Source organism: Mugil cephalus, chromosome 3 (genome assembly GCF_022458985.1).
Source record: "Mugil cephalus isolate CIBA_MC_2020 chromosome 3, CIBA_Mcephalus_1.1, whole genome shotgun sequence".
NCBI lineage: Eukaryota > Metazoa > Chordata > Actinopteri > Mugiliformes > Mugilidae > Mugil > Mugil cephalus.
In genome coordinates this window covers 26,782,675-26,799,061 of record NC_061772.1, presented here as the reverse complement: position 1 = coordinate 26,799,061, position 16,387 = coordinate 26,782,675, and the positions used below count along the sequence as shown (strand labels likewise).

The following is a 16,387-nucleotide window of genomic DNA, read 5'->3' as shown; positions in this document are numbered from 1 at the left end:
TAAACTGGGACAAGGACCACATTCAGAAAGTTGAATTTTGAGCATAGCTCCATTAAGCTGTGCTTGTAAACACAGTGAATGTGCTGCTGTGAAACTTTTGGACCCGACATTCATTCTTGTAGATGTTACTTAGACATGTAGCACCGACTTAGACCAGACCAGGACGGAAGGTCATAAATCAGAAAGGCCGTCTTTGAACCTTTGAATGTAGATAAAAATATGAAACTGATCTGGTCTTAGTTAGTATATTTGAGACTTTAAGATTAATATTTAGGACTTACACCAATCAGCCATAACATTATGACCACTGACAAGATAGTAAATAACACTGACCATGGACCTAGCATTCATGTGGATGTTATTCAGACATGTAGCACCCACCTAGACCAGACCAGGAACTCTCACCCTGTAGCAATGACACTAACCTTGATGGCAACAGCCAGGACATTCTCCTGAACAGTTTTGGAAGCACAAAGGGAGACCTATACAAGATTAGGAAGGTGGTCATGATGTTATGCCTGGTCGGTGTATGTATCAAGTTTTTCCTTTGTCTGCGTCGTGTTTTGAGTACCTTAAATAGCTCTACTAGACATTTACTTCTTCTACCATTTCATGACAGAGAGTGTTACTAAGAAACAACACAGTGGTGAATAGTTAACACTAAACAAGTTGCTTGTTAACATCCTGCAGATGATTACGTCAAATGTCTGTCTCTTGCCCACAGAGAGGAAAAGGAAAAGGATTTGACCACCACAGTGGTAAAACACGAGAGAGCGCCCTCTAGTGTACAAATAAAATAAAGTCATGAACTCCTGATAAAACTGATCTCGGGCTGCTGGGTCGCATGCGGCGCCCGCCAGAGGCGAAGTCACATTACAGGCCTCTCAGGAAGCTCACATGCTTGTCCTCAAAGATTTACTCAGGATAAATGACTGTGTAATCCTTGTTGCAACTGTTCACAGGTCCAAAATGTTTACCCCGACTGTCACGGGAAGGAGGTGAAACCGTGCACGTCCGTGTTTTCCCCCCTCTGCTCTGCATATAATATGTGTTCTGGATGTGTCAACCTCTCCTCCGACATAAAAAAAAAGATGATTCAAGTAAGCAAACGTTTTATAGCAACAAATGAGTTACACACATGTTTTTATTTAGCTCGTCGCAGACACAACAACAGCCTCCTCCCCAAAAACAAAAAAAAATATACAAAGTGCTGCTACGCCGTAATTTATCATCCATAAATAGTTTTGACAGATGAAAATACTACATTAGCTTGTCTTTTCAGCACAGAAACAACAGTTTAAAGAGGAAATCCTTAATCGGTGCCATCTTGATTTCTTTCCCTACAAGAACTTTTGAGATTCTAACAAAATGTAATCTACCAAGTTCAGAGAAGCACTTCAAATGTGACAAAAAAAATTGGCAATCTTTCATCCCTCTTTTCAAATGTGAGTGCAATTCAATGGCTGCAGTTCATCCTTGCGGTGTTTCTCCGTTACAAGAGCAGAAACTGTATTCACAACTGCAACGTGGCCGAGGTCTGTGACATAGCGTTGTAAATGAAAGTGTTGTTAAAGGGTACAAACTGGTGGCTGATGATCTTAATGGCCTCTTGAGCAGCCGATCCTAAAAAAAAAATAAAAAAACAAAAAGTTGTTTCAGGCCGATGTGATGCATGTGTGTGTGAAGAAAACAGGGATCAAAACTGAAACCTTACCTCCCAAAAACGCAGAAACTGTGTGCGGTTCTGCTGCTCCATATCTACAGCTGCAGGAGGGAGATAATTAATAATTACTTTCAAATAAGTCTTAACCAACTACAGTGAATCCAGCAGTGACCGGGACTTACAACTCGTGGATATAGTCGTCCTTGATGTTGACGTTGAGGCTGTACTCCTGCAGGAGGCTGTTCACGCACAGCTTCAGTTTGCTGATGTCATCCTCCACCTGGTAGTTATAGACTCCTGACAGGAAATACAGGATATTTATAATATGCATTTATGCATTATGGTAACATAGAGCGCTAAATGACAGAACTTCCATGTCTGTGTGATATCTTGGATGGTTTTCTATAAATATTCCTGCAGCTGTTTGTATCATCAGAGCATCTGGAAGCAACTTCAAGTTTCTGTTCTCAGTGCTTTTCTTAAAAAACAGCATAAGTTCTATGTATTTTGGGATGTTTTTGCTGCATGATCACACTTTGCTTTTATTGATATGCACTATTTTTCCTCACTTTACATTTACAGACCATTGCTGAATAAATGTCAGCAAAAGAAAAGAAGGGCTTAGTTTTAGGGTTGAGAAGATTTGCAAGAGTCACAACTTCAGTGCAAAAGTATAAAAAAACAAAAAAACAAAAACAAATCACAGTTTGCATTGTTCACTTTAACTCTTTGGGTTTTCAGAGTCTTCATACAAATATCCCTTAATGGAACGAATGCCTCGTATGTGCCATGTTGTTGTTAAAGCAAGAGGATGTTACTAAAAAGAAAGAAAAATTATAGTAAAAATATCTTCTGATAAGTTACTCTTTATATAAGAATCATGTTTATTTTGTTGCAAAGTTATACCAATGAAACTATGAGCTTGTATGTACAAATTAAATCTTGCTTCCAAACTTCTGGCCTGTACTGGAGTATTCAACAAGGGGTCCACGACATTTCCTCTTTAAATACACTGTCACATATTTTAGTAAAGGGATAAATGGAGGCAGAAGACGTTATCTTTCAGTCAGCACATCACTCATTCAGAGATAAAGGAGCTATCTCAACAGCACAACGTTTCACACAGTGCTACACCTGTCAATCTCCCTGTACACAGGAGGCCCCGCCCCCATCGCTGCTGAGCCAATCACGAGGCTGCATATTACACACCGACTCTGACAGGTTCCTCGTAAGTGGCAGAGAGCCTATTCAGTCCCCGGGTGAAATCCCAGACGCACGTTGCAATATTAGCAGAAGAGAAGCAGCATCACGCTCCCATCAGCCAACTGAGGCCAAAATGTTTTGGTGATTCACTGTCCGTGTATTTAGCTACGTTAAAACATGGCAATTATTTTCTTTAACCTTCAATTATTTATACATATACCAGTTAGGTATGTAGCTGCATACCACCCTACTGTTGCACATGTTTGGAATAAAAAATAAATGAATATCTGAACCTGTGTATTATTTGAATAGCTGAATATTGAATTCAAAATGATGATGATGATAATGTATATTTATCAATAGCACTAGGCCGAGTTTAATATAGATCAAACAGTATTATTCTTTTTCAAGAAACACATCAGTCCAGGCAATGCTTTTCAGTCTAAGTTTGGTGTTAAATAGGTGTATCTACTAATAAGATGAGTGATACTCTTACGATCTGACCCTGTTAAAACTGGGAAGGTTTGACAACGACCACAAAAAAACAAATTGTTGTATTGTTGTACCTGGGTAGCGCGAGTGCTGTTGATAGAAGCGATCAACAGCACGAAGCATGAGGTAAAAGACCATCTCGCTGTCTGGATTATCCATGCACGAGGCTGTGAAGGCATCGCTCTCGTTAACAGGTGAATATGCTTTAAACCTTCCAGAAGAAAATACAGTGATACAGAGAACTCAAAGAAAATGAATGTCCAACTTACTGATTTCATCTTTATTTACTGAATCCACGCTGTATTCATCAGCCAGAGACCTGCAGCGCACCACTCGCAGAAAAGATGCATTCTTACCTAAACGCAGAGACAAATGCAGTTAGGAGCAAACCGACAGCAGCAACAGTCACACAGATCACGCTGCACTCTTTAAGAGTTGTCTTACGTCCACAAACAGCACACAGTGACAGCATTGCACATCTCAATCATAGATTGTATAAATATGAACTGCTGCTCCTGCACAGTGAAGGAGCTAAAGCAAGTAGAGCTCCCCCTGGTGTCTGGCTGCAGTACAGGTTATAAGCTCCACCTCCTCCATGATAGTGGATGGGACTTGAGCTGAACTTAAACACTAAAATACAAGTCAAATATTTTTTTTTTAAGGATGGTTTCAGTCATTTTATGTAGTTAATATAATGTTGATGTATGTCCAAGTGTCAATTCTTTAGATAAGTTTCGTTTTAGTTGGTTATTTGATGCTATAGAAATGGGATGCGACATAATGGCGACTACCAGTTAAAAACATGTACTGCATATAATCCAATATTTCCAATATTACCAGTCAGCACATCAGTGTTGATGTGCTGATTATACCAGTCAGTTTTCATTAAATGAAAACACAACTGAGTCAAAAGTCGGAAGATGGCAATGCCTGTATTCCCAGAAAATAGCGTCAGTTTGGCCGACGCAAGGAAGCGGCAACACCTTGTCCATATTTATACAATCTATAATCTTAACTTCTGCATGATGACAACAGATGGTGCCATTACTAATTATGTCAGTGTGGTGACACTATATGTGTGATGATTTCAATAATGATTATGAATAACAATTATCATTAATGTTGCAAAATTTGAAGAACAGCAATGTTAACAGGCACAATATCATATCTGAAAACTCATCTCAATATAAAATAAATGCTTCTACATGTGCATGTGATGATTCTCACTGAATATAACAGATTATATGTTAGTCAAAAGAACAGGCTGCTTACAGAACAGTTTGATATCCTTCTCCAAGATGCTTTCAGGTGGCTACGGGGAAAAAAAGTAAACATCATAATTTTTTCATTTTAAATGAAATGTTTTAGCAACTTATTGAGTATTTCAGAGTAATATCTTATCAGGTACAACAACGTATCATGGCTGCCACAATGAAGACAATAAAGGCTGCTATGATACAGCGAATTCATTTCATCTACTCCTCATTGCAAATATATTAAGATTTTTATAGACTTGTTAAAAAGCATGGGGTTAAATTAACCACTCTGTTACTCCTAGTACATGGGTTTAATACATACCTTTCCCACAGACTGTAGTAGACATTCTACATGCTTAGAAACAGCTGCTGAATCCTGCATCGCCTTTTCCCTGTAACTGTAATAAAAAACACAAATGTCACCCAAAAGCATCAAATCGTGTCCTGTTATCGACACCCACGTGTTCCCCACTTACACGTTTTGAAGGCTGATGAACTTCTGAGAATCTGCGATCATGTCCGGGATCGTCCCCCGCACGGGGAGGCTACCGTTTCCTTCGTTGTGAACAAACTCCTTGACGGCTCGCAGCATCACCCAGAAGGATGAAGTCTAAACACAGACACACACACAACAATATTATTCAGTTAATATAAATAAATAAATCTAAAGTTATAGTTCTTTTGAATCCATGCTATAAAAATGTGCATTTTTAATCAAATGGTTTTGGATTAACCTGTGATGTGATGCTGTCACACTGCTCACTATTGAAGAGATCTTCAATAGCACTAGGAATCTGCAAAAAAACACGACATATTTGATCTATGTACTGTAGTGTGGAGCACAACAAAGATTCCCAAGAGTATTTGAGATCTGGCACCTTGGTCGGGTTTAAAGCAGTATTGACATTCTTGATGGCCTCCTCAAAGTTTTCCTCATCCTCTGGAACACCGTTCTCATTCTTCATGATTGCTGAGAGAATGAAAAAGGAGAATATATCACAGATAAGTTGCACAGCCAAGTCACGTATAGCCAGTTACAATTTACAGAGCCACGGATACCTTCACGAATAAGTTGCCTGAAAGCCTCTTTCTCCTTGTAGTTTTTTGGAGGTTGGCCGTTGTGCTACAAAAACAGACACAGAGACACATCTTATCTACATGTACAGAGTTTTTGACGTACGTCTTCAAACAAGAGAGGTCACAGAAACATGTACTGCACCTCACTGAGCCATTTCTCCAGGTATTTAGCTACAACGATGATCCACGGTGTGTGACTGTGATCCTGCAGATTAAACAGCATAGAAAGGATGTGTGTTCAGCTGCTGTAGTTCCACTGTGTGACACTGGCATCATTTAAAAGCACTGAGTTGGCGACGCAAATGAAGCACAAACCTTCTTGTCCATTCTGTCGAGGTCGTAGGATTTAACGTGATTCTTTAATTCTGAAAAAGGCTGGTCTAACCTCAGGTCCTCCAAGGCATTGTCTGGGTGAGATTCAATCACTGAAGAGAAAGACGGGAACATATGAGATTATAAAAGCATTTACCAAAAAAGCAGACAGCGTCGTGTCAATACTCTTGAGTATATTGTGTATAGCAAGTGTTTTATTGTACTGCTACTAACCCGTATGCTCCTGCACCACCAGTCTCATGTAGCCTATGAGGCCGTAGGTTTTACAGACTAGGAAAGGTACAGATGCACTCCATAGAACTGAGCCAAGCCTCAAACATGTGCTATTGAATTTGAGAGAGGGGGAAAAAAATAAAAGTTAATTGGACAGACAATGAAATTGTAACAAATCAAGCTAATCTTGATAAAAGTTCTGCACAAGATGTTTGCAATTTGTATGAATCAAAGGGGACGTAAAGCAGCTAAATAGAGACTTGCTAACTACAATTTCTGCAGAAAATTAGTTTAAAAATTTGAAGTTAGTGCAGCATGAGTAAATAAATAGTCTGACTAGGCTGCTAAAGGCTCAATCCATGTAAAACTGCACAAAGTGTAGCTAAGATACTCAAATAAGTTTTTGTTACAATAAAATCTGAGAGCAAAGGTAACCTCTACATCTATATAATAACATAATATATATAATACCTTTCTGGCAACTGGACACCGATGACTATGGTAAACCTGTGGAAAAACTCTGGATCATTGTCCAGAAGTTTGTCTGGACTCTGCAGGAGTGACAAAAGATACACACACACAACAATTCCGATTAATACATTTACTAATTTCCAAAAACATCTGTGCGACTGAGTAAAAACCTTAAACAACACTAACCTCCTCCACAAAGTTTCCAGACACGTCACTGTTGAGCTCTTGCAGAAGCTCAGTGGCAGCTTGTGCTCTGTTCTGCAACAGAAAATCCAAGATATGATGAATGTGCTAATACGCTGTCTTCTTCTTAAAAAGAATATTAAAGTACAACAAGCACGGTGAATGAGAGAGATGCAGAGAGAGCAGGTGGAAAAATGAGAAACTGTATGTGTGTGTGAGTAAAAAGGAAACGCAAACAATGACAAATTATACATTTAATTTAAATAACAGTATCTATTCCAGAAATACCTACCTTTCCAATGCTGTTGTTGCTAAGGAAAAAGCTGCAAGACAAGAGCAAGATGTCAACAAGGAACTAAAATTAAGTAAAATGCACGCATATTATTTTACATTTACATCCTCTTGATCACAAAGTCTCTGTCTTACTTGTTTCCAACATCTTCCCCAGTCACCGTGTGTCCATCCACTATAGTGAATGCTCCAATGCCTGATAATAAATCAATAAAAAAAGGATGTTGATTCAGCCAGACGCACGTTTTGATCAGCTCTGTCATCGCCATAGAGTCTGTTTACCTGGCAGCACCAGGTTCTTCAGGATCTCTGTTCCAGTGGCTGTGGCGTTAATGACACAAACATGTGCATTCTCCAGCGCTTCTTGTCCGTGGTCACCCCACAGTCTAAAAAACACACAACACAACATAGACACGTGTTGCCATCTAGTGATACAATCCGTCCTCAACCGCTGTAAAATGTAAATAGAGCTAGCTACAGTGAAAGAATGACATGCCTAATGTTTTGTTACGCCCCTTATATCCACCAAACGCCCTCAGTATAAATTCTGACAGGGTGGTGTTTGTCGGTAGATAAGCTAATACCTCTGATGACCACAGATAATCAGAGCAACTCATTTAATCAACCCTGTAGCAATGCGTTAGCTCCCTGATGCTCGTTTATACTATTAGGCAAGCTAACGCTAGCTAACGTTAGCCTGCCGTTTCCTTTAACAGCACTCATCTAAATAAATGTAATTTAACTTAGAAACAAGTGTTTGCTTGTTTATTTCTTTATTTATTACCTGAGCTGCCTGTCGTATTTTTGTTCTTTGGAGGCTTTGGTGGCAGCCATGGTATCTTTCAATGAGTTCCGCAGTTTTATTTTTTTACTTCCGCTTTGTCAGATTCGACACAAATACGCACGCGCGAAGACACCCACACTCGCACTTTCGACACTAAAAATAAAATAAATTAATAAATAAATAAAACCATCATCGTGACGCTTCTTCAGCGGGGATGTAGGGTGACTGGGCCGAGTCAACGCGATCGGCTGATATTAAAATTTACAGACCTATTAGAAAAAACGCTTTTGCACCGAATATGAAATGAATAGAAATTAGTCTTGGGAGATTTTCTCATATACTACAGGCTTCACGTAATTTATTCATTATGGCCATTCCGCGTGCATTTAGCTTGAGATATATATTTTTTCCCATCGCCGGTGTTACATTTATTTTATTTAAATTTTCTAATTTGCAAGTAATGGCACGCCTCATGAAAGACTGAAGATAATAAATACAATATAATTTGACATTAAAAGAGATATTAGGCTATGTAGGCTATATTGTGGCTACTGGAGTCGGAACCAAATAATCTGCACCGGTGACATCAGGTAAGATTTACAATGAATCCTTCACTTGTTGCCTGACATATATCACCCCTTGGAAAGTAATCAATGTTATTCATTACACCTGTCTGATATTGTATGTGTGTGAGAGGGCGTGAAGGGGCGGGCCACAAATGGATAATTGCCCTTCCCCTTTGGTCACTACTTAAACTTCATCAATAGCTGCCCTTCATGTGCGCACGGGAGCGCAGCACAGGCAGTTTGGTCCGACTCGACTCCACAAAGCGCGCACAATGACGGGGAATCACTGGGGATATGGGAAGACGGACGGTAAGATATTATAAAGCTGCTCCATACCCTAGGGTACATGCCGAGTGTTTAGGAATTCGTGGAGGCAGTTAACTTAATTTTTCCCCTCCGTCCTGCTTAGGGTATTGCGTTTTGTCCAGAGGAGCACCGTGCAACGTAAAGATGGCTCTTAATGCGGGATTAGCCTCACTCTTAAAGGGATGACCGCTATTGTCATAATCTGACATCCCACTTGTTTAGTCTTCAGCTCCTGACTAAATAAAACAGTGAATTTTATTTGTGTCATGCTCCATTTACTGGCCTTCATTGCTCCAAAGATGCAGTGCTAAATGAATTATATTAATACCTAATGATGTTTTTTTTTTTTTTCATTTTATTTAAAAATTGCTTAACTAGATAGAAGGCTATATAAAAAAAGTGTTTTAATAGTGACTTGTGGTGTGGTGGGATGGTCCCTCTTGATACAGATTATATAAAATCTATTTTAGTGTTTTGCAAAAAAAAAAAAAAGGGCTTTCCTTTTCTTGACAGATGACTGTGACAGAGAATAATTAATAATAATAAAAATATTATCTCTAGCTCTTGAAGCTGAAGTACTATGTGTAAATAAACACTTGGTTTTTGTTTACTTTCCATGAATTTAGGTCCTTCTGTGTGGCATGAAAACTTCCCTGTTGCTCAGGGAAAACGACAGTCCCCGATTGACATCGTCCCCCAAGAAGCTTCGCACGACCACAGTCTGGCTCCAATTGTCCTGAACTACGATCGCTGTACTTCACTCAACATCTCCAACAATGGACACTCTGTCGTTGTGGAGTTTGATGACTCGGATGATCGTTCAGGTGAGACCAACCGGTCTTGATTTGTGTTTGAGAGTGCAGGTTTTTTATTTTTTTATTTTATTTTAACAAGGTAGTAATGCCTTGGTAGAGACTGTATTGACTGCCTGTAAATGGAGGTCATAGTTTAGAGATAATCAGCAGTTTGACTCTGATATCTGCATCCAGTCACGCGCAGTGAGAATGTGTGCTACAAGTTTACTCTCCGCAAACATGCGCTTCAATTCAAAAGGCGGAGGATTACACAGATTTCTAGAAAGTGCAAACCGTGTGCGTAACTGACCATAATCAAAGGTTGTAAATACGCCTCTGATTACGCCGTGGAAAAGTTGTCATTTAACTGCATGAGGATCTGTCTGCTGGACAAGGGAATATAATAACCTTTAGGTGGTCCGAGTGGTTATTATGACAATATTTGTCTTTATTACTGGGTGGATCCATGCTAAATGCCCTGCCATTAACTTGAATGATAAGCTCAGAAATGCGGGCTGTTGTGGCTCAGACGGTTTCCAAAGACAAACAAATGTCTGTCACTGAAAATAATTGATGGGAGAAGGGACTTGTAAGGCAAACTAGTGCAGTGTTCTCAGCGTTTCTTAAGAATTTAAACGAGGTGCACACATCTGCCATTTGTTTGCCATTTATGAGCCTGGCCATACTCGTTAACATGATTGTATCCACTGATGATAATGCGAGGACAATAAAAACATGTACACAAGGTTATGTTATTACTCTCCAGGTAACTCAAAGTAATATATCATTAGAAAGCTCTAGATCTTTCTAAACTTAATCATTTACAGCGTTATCACTGCCTTTAACCGTGTTAAAGTGTGCTTTCATTACTGTAAGGGTGAACGTCCAGGATGTGCATTTAAATATAATTACGAGTAATTTATGAGTTGCATACGAGTCATTGCATTGACATCTAGCAGAATGTATAAATATATTTGAAACCTCATACTTGTTCTGTAGAAACTGATTTGTGTAAAGGTGTGGCCATCTATCATGCTATAAATATGGGACAAGGCGGCTTTGTGTCAGCCCCGCAAAGCTAATCTGACACTGACTTGTGTGACGTGTTTAGCAGAACAATGTCAGCACCGTCACAATGAATAAGACTCAGATGTGATAGGCGAAAAAGACCACAAACCTGAATAATATTCTGATAATAGATGGAATGCGATGACCTAAAGTTCAAATTGATATTTCGTGACCGAGTGATGTAAATAGGAAGTTGCGCAAAACTAAAATGTTGTTTTGCATGGGATTCCAAGCTGTTTGCATGTGCTACGTAAGGCAGCCTGTCTGTTCATTTCTCAGCTTTAAAAGTGAGCAGTTTAATAAAGACTCATGGGCGCTATCAGGGTGACTCATCATGTGTTGTGTTTGGGGGTTTGGGTTTACCAAGCAGTTTGGATGATGCTGCACACAGGATGTTCTCTACCAGGCTTTGCTTGAAAGCAGATTTGTCTAAAGCTTGGTGTGTGTGAATGCCAACCCCCTTTTATTTATTTATTTATTTATTTATTTATTGACATCTCCCATCTCCTACAGTGATCCAGGGAGGCCCGCTCGACAACCCCTACAGACTGAAACAATTTCACTTCCACTGGGGTGGAAAGGGGTGCAATGGCTCTGAGCACACTGTTGCAGGACACGCCTACGCTTCCGAGGTCAGTGTTTGGACACGAATGCTTTAATATATCAGTGCGGAATAAAACGTTTTTGGATGTTATACATGCAGAATATGTGATACATGGTTATACGCCCTTTGTTTTATATTCATATCCCAACAACAGTAGCATATCCATCGTGTTTTTCTACAAAATGAAATGGAAAAACTATTATCACAGAACATGAGATATGATGAATAAATCAAAAGGCCATAATGCATAGCATGCATGGCCTGATTTAATTATTAAAGCCTGTTTTGATTCCCGACCATTTTCCTGTCCTGCTATTCCTTGCCTCCAGCTTCATTTAGTTCACTGGAATGCCGTCAAGTACAAGAGTTTTGGGGAAGCGGCAACAGCTCCCGACGGCCTTGCAGTCCTCGGCATCTTTTTGGATGTAAGTTGTTTCTTTTAAGTGCACTCCTCCAGTTTTATACCCCTGTGCCCATTTTTTCCCCCCTCTCTCTATTTTGCATTTGAGAAAACATTGCCACTGTTAAATGAGGCTTGTCAAAGCTTAAATGTATCACACTCTTATGTCTCTGCTCAGTCTTTTTCTGGACTCCTCGGAGAAAGGGGCTTTTTTTGTTGCTCATCAGGCTGGAAAAAGGTTACAAAACTATCTCTAAAAAACTATTGTGAACAGATAGAGGAGATTTAAGATAAACCCTCCTGCTAGTTAGTCACAACCAGTAAAGATTACTCCGAAAAGGAAGATGCTTTACATGAGGGGCTAAAGGCTTCTCTTAACACTCGCTAATGTTCATGAATTCACCATCAGATTACACTGAACAACCATGGTGTGCATGGCAGAGTGGAAAGAACAAAAAGAACATTTATGAACATCTGTAGTTTGCTAAACATGTGGGGGAAAAAAACAGAAGTCAAAATGTTTTATGGACAAATGAGACCAAAGTAGAATTGTTTGGTTTAAATGCACTAATGAATTCTGATTTGTACCAGTATATTCATGGATGTCTTTCTGTGAGCTAAATCTGAAGAGAAACAAACAGCAAAGTTGTTTTACAAAAGAATAGTTAAAGAACAAAATGAATGTGTTCAGATGGCTATGACCTTAATCCAATAGTAATGTTGTGGGAGAAACCCACCAACGTTTCTGAAAATTAAGCGGTTTTGTTTTGAGGAATGGGCTAAAATTCTTCCAAGCTGCTGTAGACGACTGATCAGCAGTTACCGTAAATGTTTAATTGTTATTGCAGCACAAGGAGGTCTCTTTGACTTCTACTTGGAGTAATTTTTATGAAGAAAATCCTGAATGTTGCCAAAATATTTAAGATCCACTTTATTTATACATCTGTTAAGTTTAATCTGTGTGTCAACTCTAAAGAAATCAAAGTACACTAAGTTTACATTCTCTCCAACTTTCTCATATCTGTTCTATTAGACGGGGGATGACCACAGATGGCTCCATATAATAACAGACGCTCTTTACATGGTGAAATTTAAGGTGAGCGCTGCGTTGTATGACGATGCTTATGACCTGCTCTTGGTGTTATTGCAGTGCCGTTTTAAAAAGCATTTTTTTTGGGGGGCTCCTGTCGCAGGGCAGCGTCACAGATTTCAAAGGCTTCAACCCCAAGTGCCTCCTACCCAGCAGCCTCCACTTCTGGACCTACCTGGGCTCACTGACCACGCCCCCTCTTCACGAGAGCGTCATCTGGATCGTCCTGAAGGATCCAATTGTGGTGTCTGAAAAACAGGTGAGTGATTCATCCTCAAAACTTAAGCCCGTCGATGTTAATTCACTGAAGGCGAAATGGAGTGGCACTAATTTTGCACAGCAAATGAGAAAACCGGTCCTAAAATAAGGTATATCAGGAATATTATGCAAAATCTATTTCTCTGATTTGCAATAGAGGAAGAGGCTGGTTTCTCTCTCAGTGTTGCAGTCTGTAGCAGCCATTTATTCCGGGTCATGTGGCACAGCCGCCCATACACGGCATTAACCCATATTCTCATATCTTGGCTGCAAGCCGATGGTGGGCAATTCTTCTGGCTCTATGTTTTGTTTTCTCCAATAGACGACGTACAATTGGATACAATAGGTTACGGCTTAAAAAAGGGGACAATTGCAGGATTGGGAGCATGCAAGAAAACATCTCTCATTCATGATAAATTGTCAAATATGCACCATTTTTAAACAGCATTCGTATTTAAATGCACATATTGGATGTTCAACCTTGCAGTAATATCAATTGGTTTCTCACATTCATTTTAGCCACATTCTTTCATCCCAAGTGCTCAAAATGTAAATTAGATTTTTAATGTTATAATGGAATAACAGTTACAGACACATGGTGTTTTTTTTTTTTTGTATTTGTAAAGTTCAGCATTGCCCGGATTACTATGCCAGTTTTGAGCTGTCGAGGGGGATGCTGGGGTGCACCTCTGTGCAGAATATATCCTTTACCCTAAGTATGAGACTATATCTGGAGACCAAAACAAGACTGAGCGTCATTCACGGGGGTTCCAGCTTGGTTCAACGTCTCTTTATCCACTGCTCTTGACACTGAATTTAAACAAAGCTCGGGCTTGACAACCCCAAGCCGTTGACAAGTTGAGCTGTCGAATTGGACGTCTGGAGCACGAGGCTTCCAGTTTGCCCTGTGGCGACTGCTCCCATCCTCTGGATTATACTCACACTTAGCTGATCTCTTCTTGTGTAGTTTACCCATTTTTAACTCCAGGACCGTACACAAGGAATCAGGAGGTTCTACTGACGGAGGCACTTTGGATGAAAACGATCCGTCCGTAAACCAATAGCTGCAGCATAGCTGGGGGTGAGGTGTCTGCTAAGCAACTGGACTCATAAACTATGACTCTGGGGGCCTGAAGCTTTTGATCCCCTCCAGCTGATTATCCTGATGAATGACTGGATGGTTACAGGGCTTTTGACAAATGCTTGCGTGGAGACGTAGCAGGGCAAAGACCTTACATAACTGAGTTATTTTGTTTCCCAGCATAGAGGTAAACATGGAGCTATGGGGAAAATGCTGAAACACAAGTGAAAGCAGTTCTATCTTTTGGATATTGTATGAATTAAAATAAAACGAGACTGCACATCAACTATTATCAACAAAAGTGTGCAACCAAAGCTGGATACAGGCATTTCCTATGTCTCCTTGGAGATTAGGTCATGTATTTTTATTGTTTTTGGGGATTTAATGTAAATCATACTAGTCATCCTTTTTGTGTGGTGCACAAAACAAATGAACACTGAGTTTTGGTTTTGTTTTTTTTCTGTCTGCAGCTGGGGAAGTTCAGAATGCTTCTGTTCAACGGAGAGGAAGAGGATCAGAGGACACACATGGAAAACAACTTCAGGCCTCCTCAGCCTCTCAAGGGCAGAAAAGTGCGTTCCTCCAATTAACGTGACCTCAACCGATCTCATAAATGATGAAATCTGTTTTTTAGACGGTGACCGCATTAATCCGACTGTACTTTCCCCTTCCACGTAGCCTGTCCTGTGATTTCTAATGTATTTTTTTGTACTAAAAGAGTGGGAAAAAGATTCTCATCACTGCCGGATTATTTGAGATGCATGTTTCCCTCTACTGGTCAGAAATGTCAATGGCAGCAAGAAGAATCAGATTTTGAATAATTTAGGGAAAATAAAAGGGATTTTACGAAGCAATATACTGTAATAATGCCAGCGCTTAAGAATGAAAAGTCAAATAATAAAACTGCCGTATGCTTTTTGAGGTGGTATGTTAATCTAAGATGTAAACATGAGCTGAAGATTTAAATGCTGGGCATGTATTGGTGCCTCCATAGTTAGCAGCAAACCCCTTTCAATAACTGCTCCATACACCAGTGCAGCCTGTTGCTGTTTACAGACTGGTACCATTCCTCGCTGCAGCCTGTATCCAAAGCCTTGGCCTCCTTGCTTATCTGATTGATCCCCCGTTGATCCAGCCTATTGCTGGTGGATTCCCCGTCCTTGAGGCCATAGATCCCTTCGAGTCAGATTAGTGCTGCATTAGCTAAACTCCTGTGATGACCATGACTGTGGGCATGAAGGTCTCCGGTCCTTAAAGCTCATGAGACGGAGATATATGTGTGTGTGTGTATATATATATATATATATATATAACCCCTTAACAGTGTGATCATTCGGGACTTATCCAACACCAGCAACCCTAACAAGGCAATAATGAATTTAGTTTTTGAATCAAAATATTTTCATACTGTCATATTTGCTGGTTTGGAGTTTGCACTGATCTCAACAACTTGAAAAAATTAAAAATACATGCGCGGACTCGTATGTACATGCCTCAGTGAGAGCTCGGTGCTGCGTTTGGGAGAGTTATGGCAGCTTTGTTTAACGCTGGTCCTTAGTTTAGATGGACTGGGATTTTGCTAATGCAGTGGTATGGCAGGGATTTTATTTAATCACGCACATATAAGGAGTGACGCGTCAGTTAGGGTTGTTTTGTGTTTGTGGAAGAACAGTTAAAATGTAATTTATGGGTGGTGTGAATATTTTTGTAATGCATTCAAAATTCTTGCCATGTTTGCTGAAGGAAATAAAATTCTGAATAACTTTGACATTTTTTTTTTATTCCCCACATTAATGGGGCCCTTTTATAGTTATTATACAATATAAATGGGAGACCTTTTCCTTTTCAGTGCAGACAAAGTATATATAAAATAGTGCAAAAGGCACTATTTATGAGAGAATTGAAAATAAAATATAAAACTGAACACATTGACCAGTTTATTAGCTACACCTAAAAGGTTGGACCACCTTTTGTCGTCAGAACTGTCTTAATTCCTGGTGGCATACTTTCAACATTCCTCAGAGATTGATCCATATTGACATGATGGCATCACACAGTTGTTGCATATTTGTCAACTGCCCTGAATTGGTGACTGTGGAGGTCATTGGAGTACAGTGGACTCACTGTCATGTTCCATAAACCAGTTTGAGACATGGTGCATTATCCTGCTGGAAGTAGCCGTCAGAAGATGGTACACTGTGGTCATAAAGGGATGGACATGGTCAGCAACAATACTCAGGTAGGCTGTGGCATT

At 39.8% G+C, this 16,387-nt stretch overlaps 2 protein-coding genes across 2 annotated transcripts; one reads left to right on the top strand and one right to left on the bottom strand.

Moving 5' to 3' along the window:
- Positions 1–1,126: 1,126 nt before the first annotated feature.
- On the bottom strand, positions 1,127–8,096 carry nae1 (nedd8 activating enzyme E1 subunit 1). The gene is made up of 20 exons (XM_047580855.1): positions 7,967–8,096; positions 7,465–7,568; positions 7,318–7,378; positions 7,184–7,214; positions 6,895–6,966; positions 6,709–6,788; positions 6,238–6,347; positions 6,007–6,116; positions 5,834–5,896; positions 5,674–5,737; positions 5,493–5,584; positions 5,349–5,408; positions 5,091–5,224; positions 4,937–5,012; positions 4,631–4,670; positions 3,628–3,714; positions 3,433–3,525; positions 1,846–1,960; positions 1,715–1,764; positions 1,127–1,623 (listed from the first exon to the last, which is right to left on the bottom strand). Exons 1-20 carry the CDS (start codon positions 8,014–8,016, stop codon positions 1,514–1,516), a joined length of 1,602 nt encoding a protein of 533 aa, XP_047436811.1. The 5' UTR covers positions 8,017–8,096; the 3' UTR covers positions 1,127–1,513.
- Positions 8,097–8,224: 128 nt separating this feature from the next.
- ca7 (carbonic anhydrase VII) lies at positions 8,225–15,907 on the top strand. The gene is made up of 8 exons (XM_047580861.1): positions 8,225–8,556; positions 8,734–8,841; positions 9,465–9,662; positions 11,214–11,332; positions 11,634–11,729; positions 12,738–12,800; positions 12,898–13,053; positions 14,604–15,907. Exons 2-8 carry the CDS (start codon positions 8,805–8,807, stop codon positions 14,721–14,723), a joined length of 789 nt encoding a protein of 262 aa, XP_047436817.1. The 5' UTR covers positions 8,225–8,556; positions 8,734–8,804; the 3' UTR covers positions 14,724–15,907.
- Positions 15,908–16,387: the final 480 nt, after the last annotated feature.